Genomic DNA, 24,687 nt, shown 5'->3' with positions numbered 1-24,687 from the left:
TTTACCAGTCTATATATCTGCACCATTCTGCCAGAAACAGAGAATTACTGAAGAGCTAAAGATTGTACCAGCCCTGTATAAAGGGGGCAAAGACAGCTCAAAGCTTTTTCTGGCAGGGTGCAGAACCCAGTTGTCTTGACTGGTCTGGCACAGACAGTAAGGAAATTAAATTTTTCTATGTTTGCCAATGTGTTATTTATATTGTATTTTATTCTCTTATACATAGCCTGTAGCATTATTAAATGAATAAATAAATCTAATTAAGATACAAGACACACAGACAAAGAATGTAAGAGATTTTGAATTGAAAGGGGGTCATAATTGTTGGGGGGGAAATGGTGGATTACAGGCAGTAATAATTAAGGAAGGGGCAGCTTTAAATGGAAAAGGCCTCATTCCTTACAGCTTTATTAAGACACTATTCAGCAGAGTAGGTAGGTGCGATTCTAATGGACAGCTAGACTGATTTACATTTAAAGTCAGCTTTATATAGCTCTTTGAATTTCTAAATAATATAATAGAATGCCACACATCACAGCCAATCTCTGGCTTTGCCTTCCCTGCCACAAGGGATCTTTTGTGGTTATAATATATTTTTTAATCTGTTCAGAGATATAAACATAGACAGGTTCTAGACATGAATACAATGGAAGTAGTGCATGCATATATAAATCTCAGGTGTCTTATTTATTGTGGGTATCCTGAAAATGGATCTTGAAGACAGAGATGAGAATCAGTAACCGAAGACAACAATTACTATATCTGAGGTTGCCCTTTTGAAAACACCTCAAAGAAAATCTCAACCAGATGCAAAAAGAAGAAATAAAGAAATTCTTACCTTTTTCTGTGCAATCAACAGGCAATTTGAGTGTTCATGTTCACATGCAATCTCATAGTCTGGCAAAATGTTAGTTAACTCTTGGACAAAATGGATAACCTCTTCATGCCAGGGAACATTGGCCATGGTAAGGTTACTGGCAGTGCTTTCTCCACAGTAGGTTACTCCCTGGGTGAGAAACATTGTGCATTAGGATCAAGTTCTCCATAAGTTTCTATGGGATGTAAAGGAGAGGAACACATTGGTGGCTTTTGGGATTAAACTCTCAATAGAATCTGACTTGATAAAACAGTCTTTCAGTAGGGCTATTTCTAAAGCCAGCATGGCATAACAAGAGAACTACATCATGTCCTCAACCAACTGCCCTGTGTACCCACTAATGGGATGGGATCAGGCACAAAATATACATTTTTTTAAAACCTAGATGACGATCAGAGAACACATTATTCTTTTTATCAATGTGCTTTGACTTCATGGGGTTGATTTGGTACAATGTAAGCCACATTGAGCCTGCAAATAGGTGGGAAAATGGGGGATACAAATGTAACAAATAAATAAATAAACAAACAAACATTTTTTCCTACTTGAGGAGATGTATTCCATTAGCAACACACACAGTTTGAACCATAACATACTGGTTCAGGTCATTTCTATCACGTTGTCATCCTACATGTCAGAGTAGCTGTCAGATGTCATTAAAACAGCATCAGTTATGCAGAGCTCAACCAAACTGAGGCTACTTCCCATCAGAAGCGGAGCCAGGTTGACGGCGCGGGGGGAGCGAAAGTGTCGTGAGAGCGGATTTCCGCCGGCGCACATTTTCTATGCAACACGATAGGTGCCAGCAGAACTCCGTTTGGGGGAGTGGCTGCTCCCCTGGCACCCCACCTAGCTACACCACTGCTTTCCATATAAACCAAGAAACATGGGGAATAGCCAACAATGAATTTTAAGAAATATATAGAAAGTGGTATATTTATTTTCCCTCAATACTGAAGGATAACATCTAAAGTATTAATTTGCATGACAATGATTAAGAGAATGTTAAACGTCCATCTAACTAAATAGAATTCTGCTCCTATTCATGCCCACCATAAAATAACAGTCACAAAGTGCAGGAGGGATATTATACCCAGGAATGCTAAAAAATCATCCCGCACATTCCTTGATCTTCATTTTCCCAACTGCAAAGGTATAAAATACAAACTAATGCACGCATCAACCTTTTCCTACTTGAGTACACAATTCTGGAACGCATTACCGCGCAACCTAAGAACAATTTATTTTTTTTTTTTTTTTTATTTATTTATAAGTTTCACATAATTACAAGATATACTTGTTTAAGATAACTCGGAATTGAAAAATCATTCAAAAGAAATCACAATAATATTTCACATATCCTTAGAAACAATATTTTCCTATCTTAGACCACAAATAAGGGGGAGTTAAAGAACTTGAGGAGACAAAATCAAATTATTTCCCTTATTTAGGTAATAGGACCTAGACCGCCCCACGGGTTCTCAATACTTCATTGTTCCCCTTAGTCCAAGAGGTCACTTGACAATCTTCTTTGTTTCAACAAAACTTTTCAATTGTTCAGGTTCAAAAAAAATGTACTTATTATCCAAATATTTAATTTGACATTTACATGGATATGCTAGCAAAAAGCTAGCCCCCAGAGCTTTAACTTCATCTCTCAACAAGAGGAACTCCCGTCTTTTTTCCTGGGTAATTTTAGTGACATCTGGGTAAATCCACAAGCGAGATCCCAAAAAAGTTTTTTGAGCATTTTTGAAATACAGTTTCATAATTGAATTTAGGTCTTGTTCGAAGACCAAAGAAACAAGTAAAGTTGAACGAGTATAAACTGCTGGTAATGAATTTTCCAGAAAAGCCGTTAAGTTTTGTAATCCTTCAGCTTGGATTCCGTGTTCTTCTGATTTTCTCCCTTGTTCCTCCATTTTTTTTTTTTTTGGTATTGGAAGGTAATATATTTTATTTATAGGAGGAATCATCTCAGAGGAACAACCGAGAACCTCAGTAAGATATTTTTTGAATAGTTCCAAACCACTCAGTTCAACCATTTTGGGGAAATTTAAAACTCTCAGGTTAAGTCTCCTATTATAGTTCTCCAATTGATTTATTTTGCTATGAATAAAAGTTTTATCTTTTACCAGAGAGAGTGTTGTATTTTTTATAGTAGAAATCTCTTGTTGAAATACTTCATTCTGTATAGCAGTATCTTGCTTGATTTTTTCAAATGAGGTTTGCAAAGAGTCTACTTTAATCACTAAAGAAGCTGTATCAGCAGCTGCCTTTAAAACTGTTTGATTTAAAGTTTTTAACATTGCCCATATGGCCTCAAGGGTTACCTCCGTGTGAGCTGCATGCTCTTGTTGTTGAAGATCCCTCCCGTTCACTGCCTCAGCAGCGCCAGCCGCCGAATAGTCCACAACGTCAACTTCGGACGTTGTTGGAGAATCCACCGCTTCTCGGTAGTGCGCGGGACACGGGGGAGGGGAAATATCCGGTGAGGATAGAGTGATGGCATCGTGTTCCAGGGAAGGCGTCGCTCCTCCGACCCCCTCCACAGCAGAACTCCTCACCGCTGTAGCCCGTGGCGTGCTTGTAGCGAAAGCGTCGAGGGTCGACTGGACCGATCGGGTGGTCGTCGCTGCGGGTGGTAAGCTCTTGACCACCCCTTTCCTTTTAGTATGGGGCATTTTAAACGAAGAAATCTTGTTTCAGAAGTCAAAAAGGAAAGGTCCAGGGAGACTCGGCGAACGCTAACAAGCTGCGTCCGCCATCTTGAAACTCCCCGAACCTTACTCCCTAAGAACAATTTATGAACTAACCAACTTCCGCAAACTACTGAAGACCCATCTCTTCAACAAGGCATACCACACAGATCAACAAATGGGAATCCTTCAATAAGGCATACCGCACAGACCAACAATTGTGAATCCTCTATATCCCTGATGGCGAACCTATGACACGCGTGTCAGTACTGACACGCGTAGCCATTTTCAGTGACACGTGGCCGCATGTGGCCGCATACAGAGAAGCAGCGGAGTTCCTTGCTGACACCCGGGGCGGATCGCCGATGCGCCCCCCCTCCCCCCCGGTGCAGCGCGACCTCCCCCCCCCCGGCGAAATCACCCGGTGCATGTTTACCCGCTGGGGGTGTGCCGTGTGCGCTCCTATTGGCTCCCTCCCTGCTGCTCCCTCTGCCCCGGCTCCTCACTTTCGGCCGGCGGAGCAGAGAGCAGCGGAATGCCGTGGGGGACGCATCTCTGAGGGCCCTGTGATCACCATTACCAGCAACCATCATCCAATCTACTGTTCTGGGGTGTCGTGGATTTGTAATTGACCACCATTACTGAGATAGGTGAGGGGGAGGCTGGGAGAGGCGAGGGCATGTGCTATGGGTGCCGTTTCCCGCCATTAGAAATAGCGGCAGCCATCTTAATTTACATAAGGTGGTCAGTTAGGCTAGTTAGGGCTAACAGGCTATCTATAATTCTATCTTCTGTCTCTGCCCCCCTGATGGAGAACTCAAAAAATAAAAAACCAAGGTTAAGTAAAGGAAGTGGTAGTAGCAGTAGCCGACCCTTTCAAGAGACATGGACCGAGATGTATGGCATTATAGAAAAAAATGGCAAATCATTTTGCGTTCTATGTACTGAAACTGTAGTAAGCAGAACGTGGAATATAAATAGACATTTTGAAACTAATCATTCCCAGCTCTTGAAAAAAAGTGAGGATGAACGGAAGGAATACATTTCCAGGCAGCTACACTTTTATAAGAGCCAATCTAAGTCCATCCTTAAATTTGTAAAAGGTTCTACAAATTTAACATCTGCAAGTTTGAGCATTGCTCACTCCATAGCTCAGCATGGAAAAGCACTCAGTGAGGGAGAATTTATTAAAGAAACTCTCCTAAGATGTGCACCAGTTCTATTTCACGATATGCAGAATAAAGATGCAATTATTAAGAGAATATCTGAGTTACCAGGAAATTTGGAGTGCCTGGATCCGATTACCAGACACTTTTAGCACCCTGAAAAATATAGCAATGGCTTTACTCACAATTTTTCCCTCTACGTACTTTTGTGAAACCTTATTCTCAGCGTTAAATAATATCAAAACCAACAAAAGAAACAGATTGACAGATGAAGTTAGTAGCGCTTGCTTGGGCTTGAAGTGTACAAAATACCAACCTTCAATTGAAGATTTAGCCAATGAAATTCAGCAACAAAAAAGTCACTAATAGGCAGATTAGTTAAAGAATTCCCCCTCCCCCTCACTTATCTTAGTTCATGGCACCCCACACAAGTTAAATAATATCAAGACCAACAAAAGAAACCGACTGACAGATGAACAAAGAAGTCACTAAGTAGGTAAGTTAAATAATTAGTTTTTGGTTTATTAAATACAGTTTTATATTACAATTATACATTTTTGTTATTTAAACTATAAATATCGCGAAATTATGGTTTTTTTCTCGAAGTGACACACCACCCGAGTTATGCTCGGTTTTTTGGCGAATTTTGACACACCAAGCTCAAAAGGTTGCCCATCACTGCTCTATATACAGTGGGGGAAATAAGTATTTGATCCCTTGCTGATTTTGTAAGTTTGCCCACTGACAAAGACATGAGCAGCCCATAATTGAAGGGTAGGTTATTGGTAAGAGTGAGAGATAGCACATCACAAATTAAATCCGGAAAATCACATTGTGGAAAGTATATGAATTTATTTGCATTCTGCAGAGGGAAATAAGTATTTGATCCCCCACCAACCAGTAAGAGATCTGGCCCCTACAGACCAGGTAGATGCTCCAAATCAACTCGTTACCTGCATGACAGACAGCTGTCGGCAATGGTCACCTGTATGAAAGACACCTGTCCACAGACTCAGTGAATCAGTCAGACTCTAACCTCTACAAAATGGCCAAGAGCAAGGAGCTGTCTAAGGATGTCAGGGACAAGATCATACACCTGCACAAGGCTGGAATGGGCTACAAAACCATCAGTAAGACGCTGGGCGAGAAGGAGACAACTGTTGGTGCCATAGTAAGAAAATGGAAGAAGTACAAAATGACTGTCAATCGACCAAGATCTGGGGCTCCACGCAAAATCTCACCTCGTGGGGTATCCTTGATCATGAGGAAGGTTAGAAATCAGCCTACAACTACAAGGGGGGAACTTGTCAATGATCTCAAGGCAGCTGGGACCACTGTCACCACGAAAACCATTGGTAACACATTACGACATAACGGATTGCAATCCTGCAGTGCCCGCAAGGTCCCCCTGCTCCAGAAGGCACATGTGACGGCCCATCTGAAGTTTGCCAGTGAACACCTGGATGATGCCGAGAGTGATTGGGAGAAGGTGCTGTGGTCAGATGAGACAAAAATTGAGCTCTTTGGCATGAACTCAACTCGCCGTGTTTGGAGGAAGAGAAATGCTGCCTATGACCCAAAGAACACCGTCCCCACTGTCAAGCATGGAGGTGGAAATGTTATGTTTTGGGGGTGTTTCTCTGCTAAGGGCACAGGACTACTTCACCGCATCAATGGGAGAATGGATGGGGCCATGTACCGTACAATTCTGAGTGACAACCTCCTTCCCTCCGCCAGGGCCTTAAAAATGGGTCGTGGCTGGGTCTTCCAGCACGACAATGACCCAAAACATACAGCCAAGGCAACAAAGGAGTGGCTCAGGAAGAAGCACATTAGGGTCATGGAGTGGCCTAGCCAGTCACCAGACCTTAATCCCATTGAAAACTTATGGAGGGAGCTGAAGATGCGAGTTGCCAAGCGACAGCCCAGAACTCTTAATGATTTAGAGATGATCTGCAAAGAGGAGTGGACCAAAATTCCTCCTGACATGTGTGCAAACCTCATCATCAACTACAGAAGACGTCTGACCGCTGTGCTTGCCAACAAGGGTTTTGCCACCAAGTATTAGGTCTTGTTTGCCAGAGGGATTAAATACTTATTTCCCTCTGCAGAATGCAAATAAATTCATATACTTTCCACAATGTGATTTTCCGGATTTAATTTGTGATGTGCTATCTCTCACTGTTACCAATAACCTACCCTTCAATTATGGGCTGCTCATGTCTTTGTCAGTGGGCAAACTTACAAAATCAGCAAGGGATCAAATACTTATTTCCCCCACTGTAGATACAGAATTATCGTATATTATTTGCTTGTTATTGTAATATCATGCTTTTTCATTATCATGTTACCAAGATCCTTCTGTAATTAATAAAAACTATTTCTTGTACACCTCCACTACTCATGATAATTGTAAGCCACATTGAGCCTGCAAAAAGGTGGGAAAATGTGGGATATAAATGCAATAAATAAATAAATAAATAAATACCATTTCTGTACCAAAGAAAAAGGGAACTGTAAATATTCAAGACTATTATGGGGAAAAAGTCTCACCTACTTCTTATGCTAACAAAAAAAGGGTGAATAAATTAGATTGTACACTGTTTTTGTATCTGTTTGCTATTGTAAACCACTTTGATTGATTTTTGATGGGAAAAGTGCTATATAAAAGTGGAAATTAACCTCAATAACTAACCAGTCTTTTTGAAGCAGTGCATTTACTTTGGTTGAAAAGTTTAGTGTAAAATGTTATTATAACATGCATCACATTCCTCCAGACTAATTTGTATTTGTCCTTTATTAGAATATCAGGCCCAGTTAGACTCAGATACTGCTCCTATTATTCTGGTTTATGCAGTGCATTTTTTTCTAGCAAAAAAGGTGCCGGTACTCAAATGCTAGGCTACCCTTCAGGGGTTGGTTGATCACTGAGGGATCCACCCCACAATAACCAGGTCCCCGGCAACCAGTCACAGAATCTATGACAAGGCAGAATTGGTGTGTAGAGCCTGAGCTCTTTCATTAAAACTTGGGTAACCATGGGTCAATGTTAGCAGACAATAGAAAAGGTGCTGGTACTCAGTACCCCCAAGTACCCCCTCAAAAAAAGCCCTGGGTTTATGCCACTAAATACATTCCCCCATGCCCTTTCCCTTAAAGCATATTTGCTTACTGTAAGAGGGGTTCTCCATAAACAGCAGAAGAATGCAGCCACACTGTGGCAACATACTCCAGAAGGCTCCTCTGTGCAGCTTTCCCATAGCTCAGAAAGTGTTTGACAGTCTCACTTAGGGCCTCTTTTACCAAGCTACGGCAGCATCGGCACATGGATTCACCATGCACTGAGGCACCCTTTTACCACAGCGGGTAAAGTCTTTTTTTTTTTTTTTTTAAGGGAAATGGCCCTGAAGTGAACCACTTGTGGCATGGCCATTTCCTGGGGGAGCCCTTACCGCCAACCATTGAGGCGGCAGTAAGGGCTCCCATGCTCACCTGGCAGCACACAGGGCTGCCCGATTACTGTTGGATAAGCCCCCAGCACTAGAAAATAAAAAAGCATTTTCTAGCGCCAGAGTTGGTGTGCAGCAGAGGATGGGACTACCACCAGGCTACTGCTGTAGCCAGCGATAGGCCTGTTATGCAGTGCGCCAATGCGGCGGTAGCTCTAACGCCCTTTAGTACAAGGGCCCCTAAGTCTGTTTACGTGTTCCTATGCTCGACAGCTCCCCCTCTCGCTTCAAGCTATTGGCTTCAGGTTTGAAAAAGAAAGAGGGAGGGAAAGTGTGGCTGAATTTCCCTTCTATCTAAGGAAAATTCCAGCTCCATGAGTATAACTCTTCCTCTGGCAATAAGCAGGGGAAATACAACATACTATGTAGTGAATACCAATCTGAAGGTTACCTGTTACCAGTCTGTGTTGTGGGTGACCCAGCTTTATAGCTAGGGCGGCAGGTATGAGGATGACTAGTCTTTAAGCAAATGAGTTACAAAGAACAGACAGTACAAATATACTGTTGAGTTCAGACAATACCTTCAGGCAGTATGCTTGGTAAAAGTATGGATAGTGAAGACCAAATAACCACATTATACATTTCCATTATGACAGGCGCCCCCAAACTCGGTACTCAAGGGCTGCAATCCTTTCATTTCCACAATGAATATACACAAGAGTCATCTGCATACAATGGAGGCAGTGAAAGCAAATAGATCTCATATTGTGAAATCATGAAAACAAATTGAGATGTGGTCCTCAAAGACCAAGCCTGGAGGCCCCTGTGCTGTGGGGTCTAACAAGCATCGGCAATAGTGACAGCTTGTGTTCAAAGATTATGAACGTCTACATGCACACGAAAGAGGAGTGTGCATGAAAGAGGAGCGGGACTTTGGTGTGATTATATGTGATGATCTTAAGGTGACGGCAAAAGCTGGAATTTAAAATATTCTATAGAATTCTGCAGACCGAACCTTCAAAAAGATATAAACAGGATGGAGTCGATCCAGAGAGCAGCTACTAAAATGATCAGTGATCTTTATCATAAGCATACAGGAACAGATTTAAAGATCTCAATATGTATTCTTTGGAAGAAAGGCGGGAGAGAGGAAATATGACAGAGACATTTAAATACTTATACTGCACAAATGCACAGGAGGTAAGTCATTTTCAACTGAAAGAAAGCTCTGGAATGAGGGGGCATAGGATGAAGGTGAAAGGGGATAGACTCACAAGTAAACTGGAATGGCCTCCCGGTGGAGATGAAAATTGTCCCAAGAAAACATGGGACAAGTACATAGGATCTCTAAAGGAGGTGCTGAAGTGTTTTTTTATTGTTTGTTGGGATATACTGAACACAACTTGCACCATTGTGAACTGATATTAGCCAGTCATAAACATGAGAAAACATGAAATTATTTCTTCAGAAACTGTCTGCAACAAATACTAGGCATTTTGTGAACGCCCTGGGAGCCAAAAACAGGGACATACTTGGTACTGGTAATATATACTGAGGAATGTGAGCACAGGAACTGCGAATGTTGAAGATGAATGATATTGAGGAAGCTAGTCAGTCAATGTTACTGAGTAGTAGGATGGTGACTAGAGAACTGTATTTTCTGCTGCCTTTGATACTGTAAACTACTTAATCTTGTAGACTGATGCTTGAGTAGGCGGTGGTGTTTCGAAATGGTTTTACTTCTTTCTTAGAGGACAGACAGCAACAGATGTGGTTCAGAGGTGAAGAATCAGAATGGTAGTAATTGCCATGCAGAGGGCCACAAGAGTTGGCTCAGTCCATTCTCATTTAATATTTATGTGTATAATTTTGCGAAAAATGGGGACAAGAGTTCAGACTAAGCAGATGATATTATATTGTTCTCTTCTTTTCTTATGGAATTGGAGCTCTCCTCTAACAGGATTGTGACACAATTTGAACAGAACTCAAAATGGTTTAAGGAGAATGGGTTGAAGATAATCCTTCAAAAAAAATAAAGGCAATGGAGGTTTAGATGGATACTGATTTTGTGCCTCCTCCCTCCCCCCTAAAAGAAATTTATTTTTATTAATCAAATGCCAGTATAGGTCCACAGCAAGGTCTGCTTTTTGGGTGTAGTGTTGGATTTAAAGTTCTCTATGCGCCCTGAGGTCAAAAGGTTTTGCATGCTGTGTTTTTTAAGTTGAGACTAGTTCATCAATTAAGTTTTTTTTGGATCCACCTAATTTTTGTTTAGTTGTCCTGACTATAACACTACTATATAGCATCTACACAATGTTCTACATTGGATATATCATTAAGAATGAATGTGGATAAAGAATAGATCAGAATGAGAAGAGTAATACCATCTACATAAATATACAAGCTTGCCTGTAAATTCTGTAGAATCTTTCCAAGGGAACTCATCTGGATGTGAAAAAGAATTAGAGAGAGCAAAGAGCCTTGAGGGACTCCACAAGTGGCTACCCATAAATGAGATAAGGAATATGTTGTTTTACTCTATATGTTTGACTTTAAAGAAATCCTTTAAACTAACTAAATACCTTTCCAGTTAGCCTAATTTCACTCAGCATACGTAAAAGAATATCACTGTAAACCACATCAAATGCAAATGACAAATCAAATTAATATTGGTTGATACTCTTTTACTTAATAAAAGTCTAAGCCCCTGATGGCGAACCTATGACACGCGTGTCAGTACTGACACGCGTAGCCATTTTCAGTGACACGCGGCCGCATGTGGCCGCATACAGAGAAGCAGCGGAGTTCCTTGCTGACACCCGGGGCGGATCGCCGATGCGCCCCCCCTCCCCCCCGGTGCAGCGCGACCTCCCCCCCCCCCGGCGAAATCACCCGGTGCATGTTTACCCGCTGGGGGTGTGCCGTGTGCGCTCCTATTGGCTCCCTCCCTGCTGCTCCCTCTGCCCCGGCTCCTCACTTCCGGCCGGCGGAGCAGAGAGCAGCGGAATGCCGTGGGGGACGCATCTCTGAGGGCCCTGTGATCACCATTACCAGCAACCATCATCCAATCTACTGTTCTGGGGTGTCGTGGATTTGTAATTGACCACCATTACTGAGATAGGTGAGGGGGAGGCTGGGAGAGGCGAGGGCATGTGCTATGGGTGCCGTTTCCCGCCATTAGAAATAGCGGCAGCCATCTTAATTTACATAAGGTGGTCAGTTAGGCTAGTTAGGGCTAACAGGCTATCTATAATTCTATCTTCTGTCTCTGCCCCCCTGATGGAGAACTCAAAAAATAAAAAACCAAGGTTAAGTAAAGGAAGTGGTAGTAGCAGTAGCCGACCCTTTCAAGAGACATGGACCGAGATGTATGGCATTATAGAAAAAAATGGCAAATCATTTTGCGTTCTATGTACTGAAACTGTAGTAAGCAGAACGTGGAATATAAATAGACATTTTGAAACTAATCATTCCCAGCTCTTGAAAAAAAGTGAGGATGAACGGAAGGAATACATTTCCAGGCAGCTACACTTTTATAAGAGCCAATCTAAGTCCATCCTTAAATTTGTAAAAGGTTCTACAAATTTAACATCTGCAAGTTTGAGCATTGCTCACTCCATAGCTCAGCATGGAAAAGCACTCAGTGAGGGAGAATTTATTAAAGAAACTCTCCTAAGATGTGCACCAGTTCTATTTCACGATATGCAGAATAAAGATGCAATTATTAAGAGAATATCTGAGTTACCAGGAAATTTGGAGTGCCTGGATCCGATTACCAGACACTTTTAGCACCCTGAAAAATATAGCAATGGCTTTACTCACAATTTTTCCCTCTACGTACTTTTGTGAAACCTTATTCTCAGCGTTAAATAATATCAAAACCAACAAAAGAAACAGATTGACAGATGAAGTTAGTAGCGCTTGCTTGGGCTTGAAGTGTACAAAATACCAACCTTCAATTGAAGATTTAGCCAATGAAATTCAGCAACAAAAAAGTCACTAATAGGCAGATTAGTTAAAGAATTCCCCCTCCCCCTCACTTATCTTAGTTCATGGCACCCCACACAAGTTAAATAATATCAAGACCAACAAAAGAAACCGACTGACAGATGAACAAAGAAGTCACTAAGTAGGTAAGTTAAATAATTAGTTTTTGGTTTATTAAATACAGTTTTATATTACAATTATACATTTTTGTTATTTAAACTATAAATATCGCGAAATTATGGTTTTTTTCTCGAAGTGACACACCACCCGAGTTATGCTCGGTTTTTTGGCGAATTTTGACACACCAAGCTCAAAAGGTTGCCCATCACTGGTCTAAGCTAATTTACCAATGAACCTAGAAGAGTTTCTGTGGTAAAGCCTTTCTGAAACCAACATCCAAACTTATATTCCCCAGGGCACCGAGGAATGAGTTATGGAACTTTTGGTTAAGAGTGGATATGACCACCATGGAATGAAGAGGAAAGCTTCTGCTTCTTGAACCCTGGAACATTCTGGACTCCATACATGGAGTCAACCTTCTTGCTAATAGGCATCACAGAGAGGGTGGAGGGAATCTCCTACATTCTTATTTGTATGTTCTTCAGAATTCTGTGAATGAGTACAGTTATAGCCTTCTTGGGGGATTGGGGGGGGGGGGGGTGAGGAGCTGGAGGACATCCAATGTTTCTTCCCTGGGTTCCTCCTCCATCTCTTAACATCAATGAAGCAGCCTGAGCCTTTTCTTTCAGAGTCAATAAATGAGAGTTCACTGCTGGAGATTTTTCTTTTTTTACTATGAGAGGAAGACAGGTTTGATAGTAACCCAGTTGAAGTTTCATCATAGAATACATCCAGCTCATAATTAGTGTCCCAAGAGCGCTCAGAGTGCAACCCTGAAAAACACTCCAAAGAAGCAGTCTGGGTCTCTACCTGTCATGGTCTACTGACACTGCTATCAGGACTTTGGGAATAAGCATTGAAACACCAAGGATCTCCAATGCCTCAGTGAAAATTCCTCCCACAATGCACCTGAGATAAATAGCAGTGCAGCAGAGATAAACTCCATGGTCCTTTAAAGTCTTGATGTCAATGCCTCCCCTACAGGCACTGCATGAACCTTGAGGATTGGATGGATGTCTCTCTGTATTGATATCAATGGTGTCAAAGTCACAGCATTTTGCTAAGCAAAAAGGCATTCAGTTCATCACTGAATCTCCCCAAGAGCTGCTACTTGAAGGCTGCCATTGACAAAGACATAGGGAAAGCAGTGGAGTGGTCATATCCAGAGAAAGACAAGAACAGTATGATTATACACCCATACAGAATAATATTAAACAAAACCTTTAAACCCTACATGGCCATGTTTCAGCACATGCCTTTGTCAGGGGTCAGAAGAGTGGTATGCTGCAGTATCAGCTATTTTAATTGACCTAGGATATATTTGCCCCTGTGTAAGCCCTTTGCACTCATGGTATTTACTTTGAGATTGGATATAGTGGATTCTTGTTCCTTAAAAATTGATTGGAGACACGATCCAACCCTTGGTTCAGACTTCTTAAGAGGTGTTCACCCTTGACAAAAACATGTGCCAAAGCATGGCCGTGTAAAGGTTTATGGCTTTCTTCAATAAATTCTCTATGGCTGCGTGGTCATACAGTTCTTATCTTTCTCTGGATTTTTTGTAGCACCTGGCCTCTCTGGATTGTAACAGAGTGGTCATGAACTCTAGAGTCACCTGGTGAGTATTGAAAGCCAGGTCTCAGGTCCTTGGAGGCTATAGTACCTCTTCCAATATAGAGGAGAATGAACAGTCCCCATGTTAGGGGCAATTTGAGGACACTGGCAATTCCAGAGCCTTGGTGCTCCAATGAGGTGTGATGCTGATGCATCCCAGCCTCCGCCTATCATTTGCCCTTGGTGTTGAAGTTGAGAATTAATCCTTGTTTATGTTTATTTGGATTTAATATACTGCTCTTCTTATGGGAAATCAAGACTGTGTACAAAACTATCATAAAAACAAAGATTGAGAAAAGAATTCCAATTTTTTTTAAAGGAAAGAGAAAAGGAAGTCAGAAAGGGAATAGCAAATAAGGTACCATCCCTGACAGTCCACACACACTTTGATATTAAAAAAAAAAAAAAAGGACCTTTCAGAGCAGCCCAAAGAGACTTCCAGTTGCTACTGAGCAGGAAGGGAGCTGCATAAAGACAGTCCCAAATAGAAAAGAAGTGGTCTTTCTAGTTGAATCAAGATGTGCAGCAGAAACTGGGGGGTGGGAGTGGGGGCCATACAAGGAACATACAAACTGGAGAGCTGAATGAGGAAACAGGAGCACAGCCAAGTATGGTAGGCAGCCTGAACACAGTACTTTATGGACATATTTTAAAATGGATTTAATAAAGGATCTTTAACCAATGATGTTGAATGAACAGTGGCATGACATGGTCAAATCTGATTGCACAAGAGAGAAAATGGACAGCTGTATTTTGGATGGCCTGCAATCACTTAAGGAGATAATTAGGAAGGTTGGCATATACTATATTAGAATGGTCCAAGTCAGTAATAAGAATAGCAATTAAGAATGTGTTGAGGAGGATCCAAAAGACTGTGAATGGACTGGAGCTGACATAGGGCCCAAGAACATTGATGGGCTGCTACATTAACCTGTGGTTCAAAAAAGCCGTTGATTCAAAATGACATATAGCAAGATTCTTCCTCTTCTTTGGGTGGGACTCAGATGATGACTGGTCCTTAAGGCCTCTAACAATGTTCAATGTCAAGAGTAAACAGTGCACTTTTGAGTCCAATCTATCCCCAGCGTATGATGATGCTCTGAGGCCCATGGAAACTGATACTTCTAAAGAAAAAGACTATAGACTGAACTTCTGAGCACCAAATATGTGTTTTCTCAACAACAAAGACCTCTCTCGAACATCTGTGGTCAGGCCTCAGTTATGAGTATCCATAATGGATAGGTCCTGTTGCACCAAGTGCAATTTTTAAAGCTACTGGGGGGGGGGGGGTCTGGAACACCTTATCCCCCCCCCAACAAAAAAAGCCACTGCAAAATCAAACTCCTCAATTTTGATAGTAAGTAGCCCAACCAGGAGCTCAAAAGTCTTCAAACCGAGCCTACACCAGGCTACACAACAACAATATAAAAACCTAAATGTATTTCTTTATTTTATGACATTTATATCCCGCATTTTCCCCAAACAAGTTCGGGTTCAATGTGGCTTATATCAAACAATTATAAAAGTGTTGTACAATTAATAAACTGTAGTGGCAGAGACAGCAATATCATTATGTATTAACAGCATTGCAGTAAAATGACACATTTTGAAATATCAGATTTACCAGAAGATTAGCAATTGCTAGCAATGATAAGGGATGGTAACTGGGGGGAAAAAAAGCACTGCATGACAGTGGCAGGACATGATAAAGTCTACAAAATTAACCCACTTGAAGAAATTGCCCCCAATACAACTTAAGCAAAAAAAAGTCATCTTTAGGTGAGCTCCAGTGACACACATCCGATAGACTTCTCGGAAACATAAAGTCTGAGGTGAGTGAAATGGTCCCATGCAGCACCAGAAGACAGGAGGTGTACATGTGCTATGAATTGACTCAAAAGCTTTAGTACATGTTAAGCAAGAGAAGCTTTCCTATGCAGGCTTCATCAGGGATATCACCTATGCTGTCAGGGCTTGCCAGCCTGCTTGTCCTTGGAATAATTAATTAAATTCACATCAGTTCAGCTTTTGCTTGTTGGTTTTTTTTTCCCCCTCCATGTTTCACTATTGCCCAGTACCATAGTCTCAACGATGTCTGTGACAGACAAATTGAACAGATGTCCATATCAAAATTAATTGTGCTTTTCAAATTTTTGGAATATACTATGCATCCACTCATCAAGGGCTCGCACTGTGCTCATAATCTCTGTGGATCTTGTCAACATGGGAAACTAATGCAGACAGTATCAGACTTCATTTCATACTGGTGGCATCCCTAAGTTAAAGAACATTTTTTAATGCCTCAGTACTGAAATAAAAACCTGAAAGTAAAGGAGTTCTAATGAAATGTATGCTATTTTAATTGTATTGCTAGTACTACTCCCTGTTTGGCACTTATTATCCATGCCTATGCAAAACAGAAGAAAATCAAAGGATTATTAAACAGAAAAAGATACTTCATTTCCTTTAAAAGTCACAATGGAAATCTAGAGACCGATCTAGCAGTATAAAGCAAGTAATCACCATATATATATGTGGCTCATGAACAGCACACAGTATAGCAGAAAAAACACTTTGCATAATGATATTCAATCTCCATTTTCCCCTCAATTATGCAGATGTTGAATTGAAAGGCATGAAAAATGCATGAATGCAGAAAGTGGATCAAGTCAAAATATGCCTCATTATTTCATTAAACTCTAAAAAAGTAGCATTTACAAGCAAAGAGAGAAGCCAATGTAAGTGGAATTGGGAACATATTTGGAACATTAACTCATGAAGAGAAGAAATAATTGATAAAGGAGCTTTAATGCCAACAAGGTTCAAAGAACTCCTTTTTAGAATGGCTTAAACCCTAAGCAATTAACAGTGCAGAGAGCACCTGCAACTTAAATGGCAGATCAGCAGGCTTGTATCTTAACTTTTGATAACACAAGGAAATGATGATTAGTATGGGGAAAAAAAAGTAAGCAGTTATGCCTATAGCGCATACAGAAAGAACAGCAATGGATAGTGAGTGCATCAATAAAATTGTCATTTAATTGGTCTGCTCCAGCATACTAATTATGTTACACTGTCATCTCATATGTACTTTGAAACCCAAACCTCTTGAGGCCCTACACATTGCAACTCTAATTTCTCAGTGTTCTTTCTGTTGGTTATTACATTAATGACAGCCATAGTGGTTGAGTATAGGTGGCGAGTGTAACACCTCAAGAGTAGAAACTGGCAGCTTCTTGAGAACAGAACTGAATTAGATAGGGAACTGAATTTTCAAGAAGATAATTTAAAACAGTAATAATGTAACAGTGCCAACTATTACCATGTTTTAAATTTTATACGAGAATTTATTAACCAACATACCTGATCTTGTTCAAGGATATCAATGGCAAACACTCATCTTACCCAATTAACTCACTGGAAACACAGCAGTTTTTCTTTAGAACGTAAATTGTTTTCTTGGATGAATGCAGAATACAAAGTAAATGATTTTCCAGTGGACCTGCATATTTCCAAACTGCATGGGTCATTTTAACGCATGCAGATTTTCATTATGTCTCTTTGAAAATTTGCAGGTACAAAATACACAGACCATGTGCTTTGTACCTGCTATTTGTGCAAGCAGTGGGGGGGGGGGGGGGGGGGGGGGGGGGAGGGAGAAAATGATGAACATATATTTGGAAATCAAATACGTGCATGTTATTTTTCTTCCAGTAGCCTAAACATGCTCCTCTTTTTCCTGTAGCTAAAAGTATATGCTATGGAAATGGAATGTACTTGCTGCATTTGAAGAAAGTAACTTTCAGTCTGGTCATTTTACCAGGGTATATACCTTTAAGAATGACCTCTGAATGCATAATTTTAATATAAGAACATAAGAAAATAAAACTTGCCATATGAGGTCAGTCCAAGGATCCATCAAACCAAGTCACAAGACCAGTCCAAGATAGAAGTGCCTAGCAGGATCCCAAATGGTAGATAGATTGCACGCTGCTTAGACTTAGGGATAACAGTGGATTTCCCCAGTAACCTGTCTAAATCTTTTATAAACCTAGCTATGCTAATTGTGTTTACAACATTCTCTTGCAACAAATTCCACAGCTTAGTTATGTGTTGAGTGAAAAAAATAGTGTCTCTGATTTGTTTTAAAAGTACTCTTAGTAACTTCATGGTGTGTCCTTTAGTCCTTGTACTTTCTCAAAGAGTAAACAACTGTTCTCTTAGGTTTCCATGTCTGGTATCACTTACTAAGACGCAGCAAGCCCAGTCAATCACAACAATCAGTTAACAACTGGTTTGCGTTTATCTGTTCTACTCTACTCATGATTTTATAGATGTTTATCATATCCTTCCTCAATCTTCATTTTTCCAAACTGAAGAGCCCTACCCTCTTTAGCCTTTATTATTTTGGTCACCCTTTACGTAGCTTTTCTAATTTCGCAATGTTGGTACTACCTCCCACACCATTCACGATCATAGGCCAAAGTAGAAGGCAGTTTTAATTTTCATCACATAAAGAGTTCAAATCTGAATTACTCCCCGAGAATGTTTAGTGTTAAAACTCAACTGTATACACACCCAAAATTACTCTCTCAAATAATTTAGTCTTGATGTATATCACATAAAGGCTTTGATCCTTCTTTTGCAACCCCCTAACAACCAAAGGAAATATGAAAGTATGAAAGATCCAACATTCAAGAGAGTCTCCTGCCTAGTTAAATCATGCTGAACAGTACGGCCACTGACATTCAACAGCATTTAACCAGGCATTGCCGCTGAATATTGGCTCAGACCACGCATGTCAAAACTGGGCAGTGGAGAGGCCTTCCGGGAATGGAGTTGGGGAGGAGCCGCTTAGCTATACTGGTGCCAGAACTGAATATCGGCCAGCAACTGTATAACATCCGTGTAGCGACCTGCATAGTTGTTTGGTCTCTCCTTCTGACAACCCTCCCCAACTGCATTCCCCATCCTGAAGTCCCTGTCCCAAAAGCATCATCTCCCTCCTGATCCCCCCTCACCAAGAGCACCTCTTTCTTTTGACCCCCCCTTGAGCAGACCGCTTCCCCGACCACCCTATGAGCTTCTCTTCCCAATGATTCACCCACCCACCTACCTGTAGACCTCCCAAGGCCTACCTTTAGATCCCTAGTGGTCTTCCTGGTGGTCTCAAGGGGTAGGTCAGGCAGGAGCTAATGACAGTTGCTCCTGCCCATGCTGGCTCCAGGTGCAAAACAGCTGCCATGACTGGGGTTCACTTCTGCCTGATCTACTCCCCATACCACCAGGGAGACTACCAATGATCCAAAGTTGGTTGGTTGGTTGGTTGGGGGGTATCATCAGGAGGGGGGAAGCTCGGGGGGGGGGGGGGGAGTCTGTTCAAGCAGGTATATGCTGTTTTCCGCAAGATACGATGCTAACAGACCCTACTCTGTAGACCTGTGGCTCCCTTTTCCACAATAAGAAAGAATAATACAACTTCTCAAAATGATTTGGAGTGCTAAACACAGAAATTACCCCCTCCCTAGACACACTGAACAGCTTTGCTCAATAATGAGAAGTGTGTGAACATTCATTAAATTCACAGAAATAGCACCTAATGTGCTGCAGTAAACAGCAAAAAGAGATGTGGCATAGCCCCAAAAATGAAACATCAATGTTAGAACTGCATATTGGGTAACCGTGAAAGGAAAATGTTCTCACAGATCTGTGTAAAATCATGGATGCTCCATAATACAATATATTTACAGTTTTGTTTTAATTTATTGATATATATTTTTAGTTATGTTGCATTTGATTAAAAAAAACCCCACCACCCTCAAATCTGTACACTCAGCCGGTCACATTGGAATTGGTTTGCATTTTTTCACTGCGAGTATGTGTCACAAATATCTCAATAAGAGAATTAGAGGGGGATCTATCAGTAAATTAAATGTCCCTCTACAGGTGGTGATAGACACATTCTGTTTTGTTTTAGATAGATTAATGTCAGTTTCCATTTGCCCAAATACCTTTCCTTAGCCTCTGATTCCTGGCAGTTTCTTTTCAAAGTTTCTATTTTTCCCCTTTTGTTAACAGCATGACAATACAGTCAAAGAAGCCCTTACAAGTATCACCCTTATCCTGACCCCCCCCCCCCCCCTTCCATTTTATTTGTATCTTGGGATCACATTCTGGACAATATGTTGAAATCCCCAGCTCAGTGTGTGACGGCAGTCAAAATAGTAAATGGAATGTTGGGAATGGAAAATATTTCTGTATCATAGTACAGCTGCATCTGGAATACTGCGAGGAGTTCTAATAAGCTCATCTCAAAAATTATATAACAGAACTATATATATATACTGAAAGGTAACTTTAAAACCATACAAGAACGTAAGACCTTTGAAGTCAGAATGATTGAATATTTTAACACCCAACAGAAAGGACTTAACAAGGACCTGGGGTTCCTAGCCCATTATAAACCATAAAACTGTATGTCTCTGTTGATCACCCTCCCCTCACCTACCCACACCCATCCTGTTAGAATATCAATGATATGCTTTGATGTCCCCATGCATACCTCCGACCCACCCCCATCCTCCCACCCTGTCAGACTACCATAGTAATGCTTGAATGTTTTCACTTATATACACTGTCAGCTAGCACATTTGCTTATTTCCGATCTGACGAAGAAGGGCAACCTTCGAAAGCTAATCAAGAAATGTATTAAGTTATGTCCAATAAAAAAGGTATCATCTTATTTTCTTTTCCATGTTTTATTTTGTTTGATTTCTATTGATAACCTTAAGAGTGGACTAACACGGCTACCACACTCCTCTACTATAACAGAACTAGAAAGGCCATAAAATGACCTCTTCAAATTAGAGTGGAGAAAGGTAAGAAAGGATATTAGAGAGGTCTATAAAATCATGAGTGTGGAAGAACAGTTGTTTTACACTTTTAAAGAAAACTAAGATTAGGTGTCACTCCATATTTATTTTATTTATTGGGATTTATTAACTGCCTTTATGAAGACATTCACCCAAGGTGGTGTACAGCAGGTACAGTTTAAAATAAAATACTTACAATATTGTTAACAGCATAAAAATAGTAAAATAACCAATAATAAACATAAATACAATAAATGAGGTAAACTTGAAAACAGTAAACTGAAACCACTAGTTGGCCCCACTGGCTTTAGGGGTCCTTTTACTAAGGAGCGCTGAAAAATAGCCTGTGCAGGTGTAGATGCGTGTATTGGACGTACGCAGGTCCATTTTTCAGCGCACCTGCAAAAAATTCCTCTCTTTTTGGCCAAAAATGAACGTGCAGCAAAATAAAAATTGGAGCGCATCCATTTTGGGCCTGAGACCTTACCGCCACCTATTGACTCACGCATTAACCGAGCGGTAATTGTCAGCGCACATAACTGCTGATTACTGCCGTGCGCCAGAAATTTTGTAGCGCATGTACTGGATGCACGTAAAAAATGAGATTATTACCTGGGCCACATGAAGGTGCCTAAACAGCTTAGTAAAAGGGCCCCTTAGTTTGTTTTAAATGTGCTAAAATTCAGTGGGACTTATCCAGGTAGGAGTGGCTCTTATTTAGATATATCGCACTCACCAAGTCACTGAAAATCCAGACAGACCACCTGAGCACTCTATGGGTAGTATCAGAGTGGCCTGGGGACAGAAACAGGGTGGAATTTATACATACCCAGTTAATGGAGATAGTCAGTCCACTTATTGGATAACTGTCTAGATAAAGTTAGGACAGCAAAAAAGCTGTCCTAACTTTATTTAGTTATTTGGGTACCAGTTAAAAATTGCCAGTACCCAGATAAGTGCCAGCAGCCACGTTACATCTGGATATTCAGCACCAGTGCTGAATATTTGGGTATTAATAAAAAAACAAAAAAAACACTGGTCAACATCTAACCAAATGCTGACCACTGTGGCTGATTCAATGAATAATCAAGCCAGAGAGCATAGTCAAGGCAGTCAGCATAGCTAAGTTTAAAAGTAGGTTTGTCAAGCTCTTAGAGGGAAAATCCATAAACTGTTATTAGACAGGAAGACTTGAAAAAGCCACTGCTTATCCTTGGAAGAAAGCAACAAGGAATGATCTAGTCTTAGAGATGCTGCCAAGTGCTTGAGACCTTGATTGGCCATTGTCAGAGGAAGGATGCTAGACTCAATAGACCACTGGTCTGAGCCAACATGGTACATCTTATTGTCTTAGATAAGAAAACAGTTAGTGAATTAAATTTCCTTCTACATTCAAAAGCATATTTGCACTCACTGATGTGAGCTGAGTTGGAAAAATTCTATACTGTAACAAAACAAAAGCCAACATTTTAGACACAATAAAGCACAAAAATAATATTTATAAATAATCCAAAGATTAATGAATGGCAGACTTATTAACTCAACACTGATTCACTTTTGGCAAAGTGAGAAAATATCCCATTTTCAAATATTCCCATTAATGGCCACGCGCTAATTTCCCCATTAGCGTGTGGCCATTAGAATGTGAGCACTTACCAACAAATATGTTCTAGGTGGTAAGGGGCTCACGCACTAATCCTGCACTAACTGATTAGCGCAGAACATGCCTACTCTCCACCCCCAGTGCTAAAAAATGAATTCTTATTTAGCGCGTGCGTTGAAAGTGTGTGCCGATAAACACACATTAGTGTTTACTGCAGCTTTGTAAAAGGACCCCATAAATTAAATTTCCAAACTGAGAATTTTGGTATACATTTACTTTGAAAACAGCAAAAAGACTGATGCTATTGAACAGCCTGATCCAGTTTCTAGTGCTCTATCTTAATTTGGATTCATTTCTCCGACACAGTTGGTTTGAGTCTCTAAACTTTAAGTACAAATAACAGCAAGGCTTTAGATCACAAAATGAACACTTCAACATGTTCCCATTTTAATTAAATCTGTAAAAGGCACTACTGTTATTATCAATGCTTCCTAGTTGGAGATGACGCTAATTAAGCCACTTAAATATCTTAGATTTGGCCACTGTGATAGCCACGTTTGGATCAATTAAAGTCCAATAGCAAATGTTAACTTTTTTACTAAGTTGACATAATGGGGCAGTTCACAATCAAATGCAGTTGTTAACAAAAATTAATTATACGGTTACTCTGCAATCAGGATTTCAAAAGGGCTATTTTACTTCTTTGCCACAATAGAGAGTGGATTTTTTTTAAAGATTACATCTCAACAAATATGCATCATCAGTGTTGATTTTGCTGGAACTAATGACCATCCTTGAAGTTTTGCTAGAAGATAGCAACCACCGGTGTTGAAGGTAAAGTTGCCAATTCCTGAGTAATAGCTAGTAGTCAGCATGAGCTACAAGAAGCAGCTTACCTGCCCTAAATATTTAAATTGTAGGGTCCTTCAGAGTTTAATACTTGTGCCCACGTTATTCAATGTATATCTTCAGCTGCTGTTCGATGTAATCTTTTGGCTTTTGAATTTGGTGTAATGCTAATAACATTCAGCTGTACTGCTTATTGGTATGGAACATGGACAATTCTATGCCTCTATTAAGGAATGTTTGAGATAATTGCCAACAGAATAGCAGGTCATTGAAACTGAACAGTCAATGGACCAACCTTGCTAAAGGACTTCAGTTTTATCAGGATGAAGCTTTAAACAATCGAAGTTAGGTGGTATGACATTCGCTGAAATCAAAAGTCAAACGTCTTGGGGTTATTCTGGATTCTCATCTTGTAGTGGAGGGCCATATTTCAGCTCTTGTTCAGAAATTTGTGTTAAAGTGTCATATGGTTTAGAAGTCCATATCATCTTTCAAATATACCTAAAACACGGTGGAGAATATGATCCCTAAATGTCTACTTTACAGACCTTATCACTCCTGTTTTGACAAAATTACATGAGTTACTAATTTAATTTTGTGTCCACAGTTACATATAGGTCCAGTGAAGGTTTTTTGAAGAGTGGTATAACCACAGCATGTTTGAAGACATCAGGATCAGTTGCAGTGGAAAGCGATAGACTGAGGATATGACAGATAGAAGGGATAACAATTGGGGAGGCAGAGCAGATGGGTGGGAATGGGATCTGAGGAACAAGTGATGAATTTGGAGGAAATCAGAAGATTTGCAGTTTCCTCTTCTGTGATCTTAGAAATGGAAGAAAGGGATTGAAGGAAGGTTGTAATAATCAAGTGAGGGAGATGGAGGTGGCCTGGCGGACAACACAATATTAACCTCGTGATCCTTGTCACTGAAATACTAGGCCATAGTCTAAGTAGAAAGCGAAAGGAGCTTGGAAATGGAGGCATTTTGAGGAAGGAGTTCAGTGTGGCAGAGAGACAGTGAGGACGGGACGCAAGAGAAAGGCAAACAAACACAGCACTCGTTTAGCAAGTGCAAGAGCAGAGCACAATGGAAGGAGGTCAGCAAGAATCTGAAATGTATGAAGTCAGCAAGGGCACAGGATTTTAGCCAAAGGCACTCGACAAGGCAGGAACAAAAATACAGATTATGGATTCTGGAGGTCAGTCAAGGCTGGGGCTTGGGTAAGCCTTACACACACAGGATAAGGGAGGAGTAAGAGTGAAGAGAACATTATTAAAGGAAGATATGGCCTCAGTAACAGACTTGGATAGCATAGTGGATGACATGAGAGGTGAAAACAGTGCTGGAGGGAGCACAAGGGTAAATAGCCTAAAGATTCCTATATATGTTAGTGGTGACTGGATAAGACTGAAGGAGAGGATAATTAAATATAAAATTTATCAGATAA

General features: G+C 40.7%; 1 protein-coding gene across 2 annotated transcripts in view; it reads right to left on the bottom strand.

Annotated features, from left to right (window-relative positions):
• LOC115456489 (S-adenosyl-L-methionine-dependent tRNA 4-demethylwyosine synthase-like) overlaps positions 1–24,687 on the bottom strand; it is a 347,580-nt gene that overhangs the window by 72,346 nt on the left and 250,547 nt on the right. For both annotated transcript variants that reach the window (XM_030185600.1, XM_030185602.1), the window contains exon 15: positions 839–1,006. In XM_030185600.1, coding sequence (XP_030041460.1) covers positions 839–1,006 — 168 coding nt within the window. The remainder of the gene's footprint in view (positions 1–838; positions 1,007–24,687) is intronic.

Source organism: Microcaecilia unicolor, chromosome 13, assembly GCF_901765095.1.
Source record: "Microcaecilia unicolor chromosome 13, aMicUni1.1, whole genome shotgun sequence".
Classification (NCBI taxonomy): domain Eukaryota; kingdom Metazoa; phylum Chordata; class Amphibia; order Gymnophiona; family Siphonopidae; genus Microcaecilia; species Microcaecilia unicolor.
This window is presented reverse-complemented; position numbering and strand designations above follow the sequence as displayed.